A 17,173-nucleotide genomic window follows, 5' to 3' on the forward strand; every position below is an offset into this window, starting at 1 on the left:
AGTAAAGCTTCAATTTTTGCTCTCTTAACTGGTGATCCTAAACTTCTGGCATTAAGTGACATATTTTTTACACTCATCGGCATTATGTTATATTGCTTTGAAAAGCTGTGCACTCATTCAATTAATGCTCTTTTTTTTACATCCTTCCAGTGTGCCTTGGATTCTGATGATAAAAGATGCACTGCATGAATTAATGTAGGGTATTATCTTCCCCTCTCTCCTATCCATATCCTTTCCCCCCTTTTGTATGTTTGATGATGTTTGTATTTTGTCTTTATTTAATTTTTTAAAATAAAGTTTTTTTAAAAAAAGAAAAAAGATATTTGTTACCTCCCTCTAAGTGCTGCCTTTCACAAATAATTACAACTGGTCAACTATGACTCAGCTTAACACTGTGATCCATTCATTGAACATAAACTTACTCAAGTTGTTGATTTCTCAGAGGTCATCAGAATCTTTGGTACTGAAAAACACGCGCTAAGCAATTTAGTCATATGTTGATGCCATTTGATCTACTTGGATACTGCTCTTTTTCAGAAAGATATAAGTATTGCTGAATATTGCTTTATTCATAAAGACTCTTTATTTCCCTATATGAACCCAGTTTGAACAGTTTGTTTGGCTGCTGCCATCACTTTTAAATGCTACTTTAATATATAAATGTTATTAACAATGAGTTGTTATATGCTCATGGTTTTTTGAAGTATTTACATGAAAGGAAGGTTAAAAATCTGTTCAATAAATACATCTTAAATTAAGACTTCAGTTTCAAAATAACTGTCCATATTGATAATATATGAGTACAAATAGCAGTTTAGAGCCAGGGTGGTATTCACCTTTCCCAAAACAAAATGCAAACCAGCAAACAGGCACTTGATCGAATTTTACGATGCAGTTCTTCAATTTAAAAAGTTGTGCAGAAAATGCATATGGGTGCACAAAAGTGTATTAGCAACATGGTAAAACTGCCTGCAAAAAATGTGTATATTACACAAAATTGCATATGTAAAAATATGTGCACTAAAATGCTGATGAATTTTTGTGAGGACTTTAAAAAATAATAATAATCACAAACTGGTGCAGAAATGTGGTGAAGTGGAAGTGACATTGGGAAAAAGAGAAAGTGATCGTCAACCTGTTAGTGAGACCCATTGAACTCAATGTGACTACTTTTTGAATGGACATGTCTAGGATTGTACTGCAGGATTTAAAACCTTTGCACACTGACCTGCCCATTTCTCCCACTGAAGTGGGAATGAACATGCACAGCGCTGGTATCAGTTGCACCAAGTATAGGGGGCAGAGGTGTCACCAGCCCCTTCAATATTCCTGAGCAGGGGGCTTAGCCCCCTCATACTGAGGTGGCAGAGGAGTCCAAACCACCGATCCAAGTAGCAGGCTCCTCCTGAGCACGAGATAGGACAAGCATGTGATCTGCGTCATGTGTGTGCCATCACAGGTGCACGTCACACATTCCACATGTAACCTCACGCACGTGCCATGACATTGGCCCCCCAATCTTCAGCTCAAAGCAGTCAGGTATCACCTTACCAACACAGGCCATGGTATGTAAATATTTGAAGTACCAATGCTTTTTTTTAATTAATATTTTATTAAGTTTATCAGTGAGAAAATTCAGAAAAAATACAAAAATACAAAAACAGAAAAATACAAAGTCAAAATACAAAAATACAAACATTAAGCACAAAAAAGAAGAAAAAAGAAAAACACATAAAGAAAAAACAAAACTCCCTCTTTTTTAATTTCTCATCTTTAGTTAACTTATTTTCCCGACTTCCTCACGCCTCCCTTTTTTGTATCCCTTTTTAAAAATTTGTTCAGCAAATTCATATCCAATTAGTTTATCTATTATCAGTCCCATCTTACATTTTACCTTGTTGCTAGAACCCCTTCAATTCATTTCAACATCCTCAACATTCAAAAAATTTGCAGTGTTTCTGTAAATAAGTTTTAAATTTTCTCCAGTCTTCTTCCACCAACTCTTCTCCCTGGTCTCGGATTCTGCCAGTCATTTCCGCCATTTCCATGTAGTCTATTAATTGCATTTGCCATTCTTCCAGGGAAGTACCAATGCTATTCCAACTCAGGATGTTTTTTGGATTAACTAGGTGAAATGTTGTGGAATCACCTTTGTCCCTCCAAACTACAGAAGATATTTTGCAACCTTGCACAATTCCCTCTCAAACACTGGAGGGAAGCACTGGAGCGTTCCAGCCCACAGTTGTTACCCAGGAAGTGTCTCTGTGTGCATGTTAAATAGGAGGTTGCTGGAAAAGGGCAGAGCCTGCTGAAGCATTATGCTTTCTCTGCTGGAAAAAATGGATACCCACTTTCTACAGGTCTTGCATCTTTTTATAGGGCTCATTATTCTTTTTGGGCTCCTGCAAATCATTAAGTTGTACCGGAGGAAGAAAGAACTTCTCAGAAACTTCAAGAGTTTCCTAGGACCATCCAGTCACTGGCTTTATGGTCATAACAGGGAGGTAAGGAAGAAGGCTTGGAAAAGGGAGGGGGAATATTTATTTGCAGTTGAAGGGGCAGATGCAAACAAAGATGGGCTTTCTTTCTACTTGGCAGGCAGATATAGCTTTTCTCAGCCTTGAAATGGATGGGAAGCTTCACTTGGCAGAAAGAACCCCTCTCCTCCAGCACAAGTGCAAAATCACAATCTCCCTTTGCATCTGATCACACTATTGGTGAGAATTCAAGGAGAATGCCGTACTTTTCCGTGTATAAGACGGGCACCTTATACACGGTGTGTGTGTGTGTGTGTGTGTGTGTGTGTGTGTGTGTGTGTGTGTTATATATGAGAAAATACGGTATTGGGTTAAAACACAGAATGAGAATTGTGATGGCAAATGTAAGAAGAGAGAGAGCGTGTGTGTGTCCGTGTGCATAAGTAGAGTGAATAAGAGGTGACTCTTCTTACTGTCCTATTCTCCTTCTGCTTTTTCAGCAAGTCAGAACAAGATCACCTTGAAACATTTCCAGAATATTCTCCTTGAATTCTCACCAGTAGTGTGATTACAAGCTAGTTCAGGCTTTCATCAGATTTACTGAAAATATATTTCACTTGCCACCCATTTCTCTGTGCTTCTGTGTCTGATGTGTGTTTTCTTTTGCTTGTGTTGGTGCGTAGCTATCTTTTGTTTCTTCATCTTTGTATTAACAACAACAACAACCCTTCCTCACACATAAGTTGTGCAATATGGTAGATGAACACCTTATAAAGGTGGCAGGAGGGGAAGAGAAGAAGAAGAGAAGAGTTTTGGATTTGATATCCCGCCTATCACTCCCTTTAAGGAGTCTCAAAGCGGCTAACATTCTCCTTTCCCTTCCTCTCCCACAACAAACACTCTGTGAGGTAAGTGGGGCTGAGAGACTTCAAAGAAGTGTATGACTGGCCCAAGGTCACCCAGCAGCTGCATGTGGAGGAGCGGAGACGCGAACCTGGTTCCCCAGATTACGAGACTGCCGCTCTTAACCACTACACCACAGAGAGAGGGCAAAACCAGCACCACCCATAAGAGGCGACCATTGCAATGTCATGTTGATAAGATCTTCAGTGTACTTTCTGGGAAAATTTTGACTATTAATCTTATATGCCATGCAAGTGCCTTCTTGTAGAACTCTCTTAAGAAACAAAGTGAAAGATACATTTTCATTCACTGAATGAATGATTCTCTGGGATGGGTTCTCAGCCATAACATCTACACACCCAGGACATGATTTAATAAACATTTTATATGGTTACTTTCTGTCATTGCAGACCCATCGAGGACAGGAACTGAAGAAAAGTTTGGAATGGGCAGAAAAATATCCTTATGCCTACCCTAGATGGTTTGGTGGCTTCGTGGCTGTTTTAGTAGTTAACCATCCAGATTATGCAAAAACTGTGTTTGGTCATGGAGGTAAGCTTACACACAGCTGCAAATTTCCCCTTACAGATGCCCCCAAAGCACAAATCCCGACTGCCACAGCCCACAGCTGCCTCATGCCCCATTCTCCCCATGGGACCCTCAAGGGAAGCTTCCTGCTTTTCTTGAGGAGGAGCATTTTTCCAGAAGTAAATAGGCAGGACAAATAGCAGAGGCTAGGCTACCATATGCAAATAGCAGCTACACTCTTAACACTTCACAGTGAACTGGGCACAATATATTTATTTCTAAATTGTACACTGATGCCTATTTCACACGAAGCTGTTTGTTTATAAAGACTGGCTCTTAGACTTTAAGGCAGTGTGTCAGGCGGCAGAGGAAGCAACTCCCACTGCAGGTTGCCAGGAACAGATAAGACAAGGAAAAGTTCTTAAAATCTGCTTTTTTATTCAATATTTACAGCCTCTTGGAATAATGGCGTTGTCCCGAGTGACTCTCCACCCCCTTTTTCTCCCACTTACTCATTCATCATCATCTCCCCTATGGGTGGCGCTGAGGGCCCTTTGCTTCTGAGCCCTGTGCTCTCCTACTTTCACTGCTTGCCGGTTTCTGGGAGGGAGGGGTCTGGAATGCTTTCTAAAGACACAGTGTCTGTCAGCTGCCACCCCTATGGTGCTTCTTCTTCCTCCTCTTCCATTATTTCTCAGCTTTCCCCCTCATCTGCCTCTGAGCTGTGACCTCCGTCAAACCCCTGTTGTAATTCTGAACTGTCTTCTTCTTCTCTGGAAGGGTCAGGCTCCACCATTCCTCCTCTGCCTAGTCCCTGACCCAGTGGTTGCGGGGGGGGGGCACTTTCAGCCTGGAGGCCATATTTCCTTGTGGGTAAACTTCTGAACACCAGGTGCCAGGAATGGAGATGAGGCCATGTGCAAAAGTAGATGCAGCAGCGAATGTAAAATTCCCCTATTGTAAAATAGACTACATTCTGCACCCCCTTCTATTCTCCATTCAGACATGTAAGAGGCAAAAATACTGCAATGCAGGATCAGTGAGGAGCGTAACCTGGTGAAAGGGGTTGAGGCCTGGGGAGACTGAGATGCCATAAGGGCCCAGACTGATGTTTCCACCCCTGTTTTAAGGTTTCAGTTGTGTTTCCTTTGTGGTCACATTCAGTTTTTAGTCCTATAGGTCATGTCCTGAAACGGCTGGGCTGGATTTGCGCCACAGCACCTTTCCCTTAATGATTATTCTTTTTGCAGCTCTGGATTTTGCCGGTCATCATGATTCAGCACGCTATAGAGAGGCCAAAGTCCAAGCTAACTAGTAACAAGCTACTACTAGTGCTTGTGTCGGTGATGTAATACCAGCCTAGAGATATGAGAGCAGTCAATTGCGGCATCAAAGAGGGTGCCTTTCAAGCTGGATTTGGCAAGGAGCACAATCTTAAAGAAATAAACAGCACCCTTGTCAGTTTTGTACAGGTTCATCAGTACCTCTTTGAAGACCAAATGCCATCTCAAAACAGATTGGTCTGCTTAAAATTTAAAAATAGACAAAGTTTGGAATATTCACTATAGTTTACCTTTGATTCCATCCTGTTTTTGTTTTTGTCTTGCTTTGAGCAATGAGTGTGTATAGGATTGCAATCTCAAAACAATATTTTCTGTTATATATTTTTTCAGATCCCAAGGCTATGACGACCTATAAGTTCTTCCTCCCTTGGATTGGTAGGTAAAATGATAATTCATCATATATATATATATATATATATATATATATATATATATATGGGAGAGAGAGAGAGAGCGCGCGCGCGCTTGGCTATCTGCATCTTGGGTATCTTGTTTCCTGAACCTCAGTCATCCCACATATCTGATGATCTCAGTTCAACCTGTCATCTGAAGTTGCTTCACATCAGTATAAGCAAAGGCAAAGAGCATTTATCCCAGGTTTTGCTTTTAAGTGTGTCTCACACAGGATATGTAGTTAAATAAAGGATGATGTTTTGCTCTTCTTTTTGTATAAAGAACAATCCTGTGCCTAAATATTTCAGTCTCAAGCTTGCTTTATTGAATCATATCCATAGTGCTTGTTCATATTATGCAGTTCCAAGCAGAATTTCATTCATAACCTTTTACCTTGCTTTTTTTTTTTTTAACTGAATGGCAAGGTAGAGATTTTAAACAAATTGAACAAATCAGATGTGCAACTTGCAGGGTTCTCCTGTCCAAAATGAGCATTTTAAAGTGCTGTTGCTTTCTATGGAAGCATTTATCACATGGTTAATTATCTTTTGTTAAATCAGTGAGACTTAGAAGTGCTTGACAGGATCCTGTCTCTGGGCTTTCAGTCCTCATTAAGGTTGCATTCCTAGCTAGTCTTACCTAGGAGTAAGTTCCACTTATTTTGGACTTATTTTTGAGTAGACATGGTTCATTCTTAGTCCTGTCAGAGAGGTATGAAAATGTACAGAATGAGTCTCTGATTCAGTAAATATGGCTCTATTCACCCCATACCTGCCAATATTCCTGCCAGTATTCCCATTCTCAAAAAGCTATATGGCTCCTGAAATGGAACCTCTGTATATCCCCACCCACCCAAACCCTTCCCACAAAAAACCTTTCAGATTATGTAAACAGGTATTTTTGACTTGCAGAAACTGACATAAGAATAGTGCTGGTTTTTCCTTCTGCTTCTAGAGTAGTCCTTTTTGGAAAACCTGGTTGGACTCCCATCAGCCCCAGCCAGCATGTCCAACAGTCAGTGTTGGCTGGCATTAGAGCAATATTTGGATGACCACAGATTCCCTACTCACAGGTTCCCTACCTATTGATATTTCCAGCACGTTGTCATTGCAAAGTCCTTCCCCAGTGGCCTCCTTCCCACTGCAATCCTCTCTGAATATGTACGTGGATAGCTCAGTTGGCTAGAGCACGGTGCTGATAACGCCAAGGTCACAAGTTTGACCCCCATTTGGGACAGATGCATATTCCTGCAATGCAGGAAGTTGGACTAGATGATACTTAGGGTCCCTTCCAGCTGTACAATTCCATGTCTATAAACAGATGATTTTATTAGGAAAACTTGCATCCCAGAAATCCTGAGCTCTCTTTGGATCAACAGTCCTGCAATGTTCTGAATGGAATCTTGTTCTTTGTGCCCACAGGAAAAGGACTTCTGCTCCTGGATGGACCAAAGTGGTTTCAGCACCGCCGACTGTTAACTCCAGGGTTCCACTATGATATTTTGAAACCTTACGTAGCACTGATTGCAGATTCAACCAAAGTGATGCTAGTAAGTAGGATGGCTGATGCTGCTAAGGTGCTTGAGATGCTGGTAAAATGTTGATGATACTAATGGGATAGTTACCTCTCTCACAGTTGGGATTGGTCATAGTTCAGTGTAAGATGGAATAAACGGCAAGTAAATGTTATGGTCTAATACTGGAATGCCCTGAACTTGAATGGCAAAATAATAACTGGCGATTTCTATATGCAGTGAGTGGGCTCATCCAATCCACTCTTATCCCTTCAAAACAGAGAGGGCAAGTTCACATTATCCACTGATGGTTAGCAAGGATAAATGTTATGGACACGTCATAAGTTAGGCCCTGTCTGCACTATACATTTAAAGCAGAATCAAAGTACTTTAAACAGTCATGGTTTCCCTCACATAAACTTGGGAAGTGGCGTTTGTTAAGGCTGCATAAATGTATAGTCCAGATGGAGTCTGCACTATAGAATTGTTCATATGATAAGAAAACTCTGATATTTGACCTGGGACAGCCATTCAATAAAATGCTGTTCAGGATCTGGGAAGTTAACTCTCCTTATCTTTGCTTTCTGTTCTAGGATAAATGGGAGAAGATGATTGACAAGGATGCCACAAAATCACTGGAGATGTTTGAACATGTCAGTCTGATGACTCTGGAAAGCATCATGAAATGTGCCTTCAGTTACCAGAGCAAAGGGCAGACTCACAGGTTGGTGTCTTGTTTTATTTTTAATCCCCCCCCATAAAGCTAGCCTATACAGTAGATTTTTTTTTTTTTACGATGCCCATTTCCATTTAAACTGAAGGTGTTTTCACAAAACTGCACAAGCAGCAACAGCAGCAACAACAACAACTGTCTGCTTTTTCTTTCAGAGAGTTGGATTCTTACATAAAAGCAGTTTATGACCTGACCTATTTGATGTCACAGAGAGTCCGTACCTTGTTGTATCGGATTGATTTCATTTATAGATACACACCAGCTGGACGCAGTTTCCTGGAAGCCTGTAGAGTGGCACACCAACATACAGGTAATACCCCACCTTCAGTTTCCTCCTTCATTTACAAGAGAACTAGCTAATGACAATTTGAGAGATATACTTTCCTCTAGCCCTTTGAGAAGAGTCACCATGGCTGCCTGGAGACAAAACACTCACTTGCAGAGGCAGATGAGCTTGACAGCAGCAAGACAAAGGAACAGTATCAGAAGGTTCTGGGGTTGGTAGTGAGCTCCTGGTGGGGCAAGGAGCCTTGGGACATGCCAGCTCTTGATAGAGGCCCTGAATCACTCCGTATTTGTCCAGTGACTTCTGACATGTATGGTGTCTATCATACCCACCCAGTGTTTACTTCATCTGATTGTTGGGAACTTGGGGCAGTATTGCCTTTGCAGAAGTGTAAAGTCTCAGAGACTTAATTCCTTAACATTTGTCACACAGACAAAGTCATAGAAGAAAGAAAGAAATCTTTTAGGAAGGAGGGAGAACTTGAAAAAATCAAACAAAAACGGTACTTGGATTTTCTGGATATTCTTCTTTGTGCCAAGGTAAGAAACTTCAAAATGGCAATGCAATGGACAGTTTTTGCTATGTGGCATCAGTAGACACATGAATAACACTGACACTAACTATCCTGCAATAGAACATGAAGCATGACATCCAACCGAATAACAAAAGTATGTTTAGAGATAATATTGAGAGCTAAAATTTAGAAACATTTAGCTGCTAACCAGCTCTAGAAGTAACTACATTGGCTTCCTTGTCTTCTACACTGGCTTTCTGATCCTCCCTGTTCCCTTATAATCCTTGATGATGTATTAGTTTGAAGTAGGGATGCATCTGAAACTGCACCAATCACATAGGAATCTTCCAGACTGGCTGTTTACTGCAGCATTCCTCAACTTTCGGTTTCCAAATGTTGTTAGCCTACAGCTCCTATCCCTCCAAGTTTGCTTAGCCATTGTTTGGGGATGACGGGAGTTGTAAACAGGCAACATCTCTGGGGAGCCAAGGCTGAAGAAAATTGATTTATTGAGCCTTCATGCTGATATGTTCACAGACAAAAAATAAAATAAAATAAAATAAAAGCTCTGTTATCCAGTGTTACCTGTTTAATGGGATTCATCCTGATAGGTTCATGTGGACGCTATACATCATTGCCTCCTAGTCAGGCTTTTGCAGTTTGAAACATTGAACCATTAAATTGTAGAGTTGGAAGAGACCCTGAGGATCATCTAGTCCAACCCCCTGAAATGAAGGAATATGCAGCTGTCCCATATGAGTGACAGGCTAGTTTCACCAGAAAGTGCAGAATAACTAGATTTTATATGAATAAAATTTTCCAACTGGAAGCACATGGAAAGAGTGTGGGGTATCTCAACTCTAGCAGCAAAAAGCATATGTAGGTGAAGAGCGATGAAGCCTTCCATCATCTGTGAATATTATACTCCTGATGAAGAAATAATCAAGTAAACGAGTAACAGGGTTCTTTTCTTTTCTTTTTTTAAAAAAGTTTCTTAAGTCCTTTAACCATGGTAATCTTTTAAATCTCTAACCATTTCTAACTCATCAAATAGCTAATCTCCTTTTTTTCCTTCAGGATGAAAATGGTGTTGGGTTATCTGATGAAGATCTGCGTGCTGAAGTGGACACTTTCATGTTTGAAGGCCATGATACCACAGCCAGTGGGATCTCTTGGCTATTATATGTGATGGCCCAGAACCCAGAACACCAGCAAAGGTGCAGGGAGGAGATAAAGGACACTCTGGGAGATCGAGACACAATTCAGTGGTGAGACCTCTAACTCTGCTTTTTCTATACTTGTATGGCCAGTTTGGCGGGGAAGGATAATTGCTTTCTCATTCTAGAATCAGAAGATCAGTTTAATAGGCCAATCACAGAGAGTCCTTTATCATTTCCCTTTTGCTCCTTTCTCTCCGACAAACACTTAGACCCCCAAGTTCTAAGTATGTTTACTTTCAAAAGATACAGGTGGGAGTTAGTAATTGTTGAGTTTTTCCATATTATTATTTTTTGTCTATTTATGTACTTAGGTATTTATTAATTTTATATCCCGCTCTTCCTCCCATTATTACGTGATGAGTCTGCTGGGATCTTGATTGTCCTTCTGTTTATGTGCTTCCAGCTTTGATATGTAATGAAAAGCTTCCTTTCTGGGGGGGAAACTTGACTCATATAATTAGAATGCTGATAAAATCATAACATCTACAGTAGTACCTCAGGTTACAGACACTTCAGGTTACAGACTCCGCTAACCCAGAAATAGTACCTCGGGTTAAGAACTTTGCTTCAGGATAAGAACAGAAATCACGCAGTGGTGGCAGTGGGAGACCCCATTAGCTAAAGTGGTACCTCAGGTTAAGAATGGTTTCGGGTTAAGAACAGACCCCCGGAATGAAGTTCTTAACCAGAGGTACTGTACTGAAATGAGTGGGACAAGTAAGTCATAACTAATTTAGTGCATTGGTTTCAAAGGAACTAAAGCATCATTCTCCAGGTGCCCTTCAGATATTTTGGACTACAACCATGCTAACTGGGGCTAGAGTTGTAGTTCAAGACATCTGGAAGGCACTACGTTGGTGAACGCTAGACTCAAGTATGACTAACTGACTTTGGATCCAACTCACCATTTCCACATCTAGAGACCTGTTTAGACAATCAGTATCTGCTGGTACTGCAGAGGCAAGGGAAAGTCAAGCCCATGATTCCTCACTATTTCTCTCATCTGTTCAGTACACCTAGGTACCAAATATCTGAACAGGGCTTAGGTCTTCTAGCCATCAACTCTATTAGAGCAGTGTTGTCACTGGAGATTTGTGATAGAGAGAGAACGAGAACCAAGGTGTATAACACTATGATATATTTCACACCCTTGCTACCTTGTTTGACCGGTTGCACAGCTGCTGAAAGATCCTATCATATTAGTTGGAAATGTTGTTGCTCAAATGTGGTTTCATCTGAATTTTTCAGGGATGACCTGGGGAAGATTCCTTACACCACCATGTGTATTAAGGAGAGTCTCCGTCTTTACCCTCCAGTGCCTGGCATCTCCCGGCAGCTTAGTAAACCCATAACTTTTTGTGATGGACGCAGCTTACCTGAAGGTTAGTTCAGATTGGCCCTTTTCTGTTGCCCATAGTCTACCTTAGATTGAATAAAACATTTGGCACAAGGTCCAGCACTAGGCTCTTTCAGCTTTCTCCTGTTGAAATCAAGGAGATGTTGCATTGTGTTCTTTGTAAACTGACTCAAAGTCAAAATTTGATGGTGAACTTCAGGTGTCAAAACCACATTCTAGATTACAGTAATGCTATGAAATTTTCATTTACAATGCAAGGTATTATTTGCAAACCAAAATAGAAAGGTTTGGAATATGTGCATTTGACCATTGTTTGCCCATTCAGAACTTACTGCAATGTCTCTTTCTAAATCAGCGTGGTGAACCACTGGCCGGCAGACTGAATTAGGGTTATCAGATCCCAATTTGTCAGCGAGTCCACCTTTGCCAGCTTGCAGCTATGGCTTGAATTCAAACCACACCTGCAAACTGGCTGCTGATCAGCAGTTACTGCAAGCCTATTTGAACTTTGACAGATGGGTGCCGGCTGGATCCAGTCTGCCCTAACCCCGTTATAAATAAAACCACTCTACTAGCTTCCTCCTGTCACCTGTATATCTTCACAGAGAATATACTCAGTGCAGTTTTGAAATTAGTTTTGAAATTAGTCGTTAAAATCTCTCTGTTTTGAAATGTTCAGTCCACTATCTTGATTCAAAATTGCATCAAATTACATCTAAGCAAAAACCAAAACCTGCTCCTTTCCATGGCACCCAAAATTTGGTTACTATATCTTAAGAGGCTCCATATGCAAAGTGAACGAACAACTTCCCAAAATATATAGATAACTTTCAGAACTCATGCCTGAGCTAGTTTTCCCCTCTTCCCTCTCCACCCCCCCTTTCCTCTCATTTCATGAATTTATGAGGGCAGGTCTATGGATTTTTGTAAACTCTGGGAGCCTTTTCAATTAATGAACAGGGTAAAAATGCTTTAAATAACTAACACAGAAATGAATGCAACATTGACCCCATTTACTAATAGAAAGCAGCTTCAGAAAGTGCTCCTGTGAAGTGAAGTGAAGGCTACAATGGGAGGGTGCACTTAAAACTTTTCCTGCCGCCATCTCTTGACTCTGAATTGCCCTCCCAAAATTTCTCCTCAGGTTTCCAAATATCAGGCTTGTTTGAGTAGAGTGCAATTTGGAGCAAAGAAGTGGCAAGATAGGAACATGTTAAGCATATGTGTTGCAGCTTTATATTGCCTTTACTTGGTGTGGCTTTTTTTTTGCAGGGGAACTATGGTTATTGGTGTGTTGTGTAATCTCTAATTGTGTACAATGTTTATGTGGGCCCTCTCAGAGGTGTGACTAATATGTTCCATCAATTTGAGTAGGACATACATGCAAGTCCATTGAGCTGGATCAGGTCCTTCTGCCCCCAACATTGCTTCTTTGTCTTCCTGCTCTGAGTTGAAATGTTAGCTCTGAGATAGTTCTTCGGTAATGGCAGTACTTGGATATTGAAATTAATCATGTTAACACTTTATGTTACAGGTTCCCTGGTGGCAATTAATATTTATTGTATCCACCGAAACCCTAGTGTATGGCAAGACCCAGAGGTAATAATTTGTTGTTATAGATAAAGGCATGTGACAACATCTGCAACTAGTTTCAGAGCTGGAATACATAGCTGGTGGATTTTAGCCAAACTGCATTTTTAAAAATAAAGGTGAAGTGATTGCATGGCACAGCAATTAGATAATCTCAGCTACTGAGGATGTTGCCCTTTGAGTCATACTAAGAGCTCATGCAGACTTTCTTTTGTGCCACTTTCCAGGCACAGGTCAGGGCTATAAAGCTCCATGTCTGTGTATGTGGTTTTTTTGTCCTGGCGCTTTCCCTGGGAAAACCCATGTTTTACTGCTGAATTGAAGCAAAAGGCAATCTGTGGGGAACCTGACTTACCATTTCCTCCAATTAAAATGGTACAATGTGGGCTTTCTTAGGCGAAGTGCCAGGACAAAACACAAAACAAAACAAAACATCTACTCGGATACGGAGCTTGAATGCCCAGACCTATGCCTAGAAACATGGCACAAAAGGATGTCTGGATGAGTACCAGTTGCTGGACAGCAACGGTGAGAGAGGGCTGTTGCCTTCAAAACCTGCCTGTAGGCTTCTCAAAGGCATCTAGTTGGCTACTCTGCAAAGCAGGATGCCGGCTCTTTGGTGTGATCCAGCAGGGCTTTTATGTTTTGAAAGCATGAATAAGGGAACAATTTGTAATCATGTTCCCCCTTGTCATTTTCTGCTAAAAAGAATCACTCCTAAATGCTTTTTGACTGTTGGTGTGAAATTGTGTGCAAAATATGTGTACATAATGATAATGCAGATAAAATTTCAAGAGGACTCTTTTGTGTTAATGGTGTACAAATGTGGAGAACTAAACTTAAAATTGGGAAACTGAGGGAAATGGTAATGGACAGATTTGTCCATGCCTTCTCTTACCCACACAAAATGTGGGGAGAATGGATGACAAGCAGACAGGATGCACCTGCCGCTGCCCTGTTGCTTGCCACCAGAGACAGATTTAGGGCTGTGAGGGTGGTGTGCATACACTGGGCACTGAGCTGAGGGGGCGCCCTCTCAAAGCCTGGTATGTGAAGTGTTGGGCTTTGGGAAAGAAGTATGAGACTCTTAAAGGGTCCTAGAGCCCCTGAACCTCCTTCTCAAAGTCAGACACCTCCTTACCTTGCCTTTGGGAAGGCAGCACAAAGGCAGGGCACCAAATGTTGGCCTTGCACAGGGACCATAGTAGCCAAGTCTGCCACAATTGCCAAAATGTTGCTGTTGTTACTGTTGCCAAAATGTGGGGTGACCAGATGGGCATGCCACTGCTACCATCACCATGCTCTTCCTCTGCCACTACTGCACAACTCTACTTCCTGCTCACCTGCCAAGCCAATTGGGAGAACTAGAGGAGGTGGGTCAAAATGACAAGGAAAGGTGCAAGTGGGTGGCCATTGGCCCAGAGACCTGAAGATTGGATATTGGTGCATCCAAACCTACAGTTGAAATTCTGGCAACCTTATAGGAAGCATCAGAGCATTTTAAACATATATGTCTTAAGACTGGGCCCATATAAAAGCTTCCAGACTGTGAAGCAAGACTATCAATTGCTAGAGATGCTAATAAAAGACATCTGCCTTCTTTTCCTCCAGGTGTTTGACCCCACTAGATTCTCATCCGAGAAGTCATCTCAGAGGCATTCTCATGCTTTTGTGCCTTTTGCAGCTGGACCAAGGTGAGGATATAGACAGTTCAGTGTCACGGTCTGATTTACTCTCAGCTTAATTAGGCAGCAAGCAGATACTTTCGGTGTTTCAAACAGTTTATGATGTACGGTAATTGCTCTCTGAGCCGTTCATAGTGACTGACTGTCATTAACACATTGAGGCATCTGAGCTATGTCCTCGCTTCCAACATCATATCCTCCGGGAGCCCCCTCCCTCCCTTCTCTTTGATTGACGCCTCTCTTTAACCCTCGTGAACCTATGAGCGCGAGCAGATTCATACTGATATACTGCCCCTTCCTCTGATGTATTTTCCTCCTTCTCAGTTGCTACCTGATACTCCTTATCAGCGTCTGGGCTTTCTGCCAGCCCTGCCTCACTGTCATGAGAAATTGTCTCTTCCTCTCTGACATGGGAAGCCAAGGAGGACTGAGGGGGGCTGGATTCAAACTGCTGTGGAAGAATGAGAGGTTCCTTGCTGCCTCTCTGAAGATCCCTGTCTCTGCAGATCTCCTCTTCTTCCTCCCCATTGTTGCTCTGGGGCGCCATGTCTCTGACATTCAGGCCAGATGAGTGAGAGGTTGCTGATGAGCAATAGGGAGGACAAAAAGAAGCTTGTCTATGGAGTCTGGTGGAGAATCTGTTGCTGGGCTAGAAGTTCCATTGCCCCTGACCACTGGTCATACTGCTTGAAGGAAGCTGGAGTCTAACAACATCTGTAGGGCCACAGGTTCCCCACCAATGACCTAGAAAATATTTGTAGGTGGCTACAAAAAGATTACATTAATTGTCACATTTGAGTGATGTATTGCTACAGGAAGTAAAAAGAAAAGAAAAGCAGGGGCTTGGAAAGGGGCATGTATTTCTATCCCACCCCTTCTGCTGGCTGGAGGCAATGTCCTCAAGAGGCCTGACTTGCTTTTTGGGAGAAACCAATGCTATGATAATGGAGAGCCTATTGGGTTGTGGGTTGTGAGTGCTGTGAACCTTCCACTACTGTAAAAAACAAAACAAAATAACACCTCACATTGCAGAAGTGCCATAAGTATCCTGTGACCTTCATTCCAAGGAAACCAATCCTGGAGCACATTCAGGAACCCCTGAAACCTTTCAACACACTCAGGGATTGGGGGAAGCATTCCAGCATGGATCAAGGTCCAAGGCTCCGAGAGGATTTGGGTTTCCTTGTTAATGGTTGGGAACCTATCCAGGCTGAAAGTTGGAATGAAAGTATTTTGACAGGCAGAGTCAGCATTTTCAAGCAAAGCTCCTGCATTATGATTAACTGCTTCTTAATAGATTTTCCTGACTTTTCTCTCTTTCCTCAGGAATTGCATTGGGCAGCAGTTTGCCATGAACGAGATGAAAGTGGCCCTTGCCCAAATCCTACTCCGGTTTGAAATCTTGCCAGATCCAGCAAAGCCTCCTGTTCCAATCCCCCAGGTTGTCTTAAAATCTCAAAATGGGATACACCTGTTGCTAAAGAAACTCAGCTGATAGCATATACAATTGTAGGGTTGGACAGGACCATGGGTCATCTAATCTAACCCTCTGCAATGCAGTAATTAATAAAATGACATATTTAAAGGCAAGCTGTGAATCATTTGAAACTTCTCTCAAAGAAGTGTGGGGGGGGGGTCTGATGGAGCATATTAGGAGAGTTAATGAAGTAAACGCTCAGTTACGAAGAAGGAGCCCTGGGGTCAGCCATGCCTCCATCTCTATCTCCAAAAACCCATCACCAGGACTACCTCCCAGTTCAAGAGGGCACCACTGCTACTGTGCCACTTCCAGGGGCATCAGACAGGTTCCCAGCCCCTCCAGAGTGTCTTCAGAACAGAGCTTTGACCCACCTAGACAGGAGTGGGTGGCATGGCAGTGCTGGGCTTTGTTGGGAAGAAGGGCGGGATATAAATTAAAAAAAAAATGGAATAAATAAATGCAGTGGAGCTGGCCTGCTGGCTGACCCTCATAGATCATATCTAGTTTGGATCTTAGTCAACAAAGTAACTAGCCATGCCTGAATACAGGAACACTGATATATTGTAGCTAAACATGCTGAGTAAGGCTTAATGATTATCCTAATCACTTCCATTACTCCAGAGCTATTTCAAACATGCCAGAAGGACACATGGCACATGCCTCATCTATTTGTGCCAAGAAGTGGCCACAAAGCCACCCTCACAACATACGTTGTGCTGCTACTTATGGGGCAGGGTTATGGCAAGGTTGCGAGTGTGCATTGTGGTGGGAGCAACAGATTAGCTCTGCCAATGTGGCTGCACAGTGCCAACCATGGTGCCTTTCTGCCCTGCCCAGGCACCATTCCAGTAAAGCATGCTATTTTTCTGGAAAAAGAGGTGCCAGAACTCACCATGAATACCTCCCTTGTTTGCTTATAATGGCAATGGCACCCGCAAGAGAAGTGCTGGAACAGAGTTCTGGTGAGTTCCAGCTGAAAAAAAGCCCTGCCACTAAGTGGCAGCAATACCAGCGTTGAGATTGGCAGCCCCATGGCATTGCTCTATTCTATCAGCTGCTCCTGCAAATTTTGTAAAATATGCAGCGATTTATGTAAAATGAACCATGGAAAGAAAAGCGAAGTCACTGATATCTTAAGGATGTAAAACGAG

General features: G+C 42.1%; 1 protein-coding gene across 1 annotated transcript in view; it reads left to right on the plus strand.

Moving 5' to 3' along the window:
• LOC309534698 (uncharacterized protein) overlaps positions 1-16,132 on the plus strand; it is a 39,518-nt gene extending 23,386 nt beyond the window's left edge. Inside the window, exons 13-24 of the mRNA XM_082227005.1 lie at positions 2,315-2,504; positions 3,791-3,932; positions 5,582-5,626; positions 7,066-7,193; positions 7,751-7,881; positions 8,046-8,200; positions 8,609-8,715; positions 9,768-9,958; positions 11,159-11,292; positions 12,802-12,866; positions 14,469-14,551; positions 15,869-16,132. Of these exons, the coding sequence (XP_082083131.1) occupies positions 2,315-2,504; positions 3,791-3,932; positions 5,582-5,626; positions 7,066-7,193; positions 7,751-7,881; positions 8,046-8,200; positions 8,609-8,715; positions 9,768-9,958; positions 11,159-11,292; positions 12,802-12,866; positions 14,469-14,551; positions 15,869-16,037 (1,540 nt within the window). The 3' untranslated portion in view covers positions 16,038-16,132. The remainder of the gene's footprint in view (positions 1-2,314; positions 2,505-3,790; positions 3,933-5,581; positions 5,627-7,065; positions 7,194-7,750; positions 7,882-8,045; positions 8,201-8,608; positions 8,716-9,767; positions 9,959-11,158; positions 11,293-12,801; positions 12,867-14,468; positions 14,552-15,868) is intronic.
• Positions 16,133-17,173: the final 1,041 nt, after the last annotated feature.

The sequence above is a fragment of the Podarcis vaucheri genome, assembly GCF_965113315.1.
Source record: "Podarcis vaucheri genome assembly, chromosome: 6".
Taxonomy (NCBI): Eukaryota; Metazoa; Chordata; class Lepidosauria; order Squamata; family Lacertidae; genus Podarcis; species Podarcis vaucheri.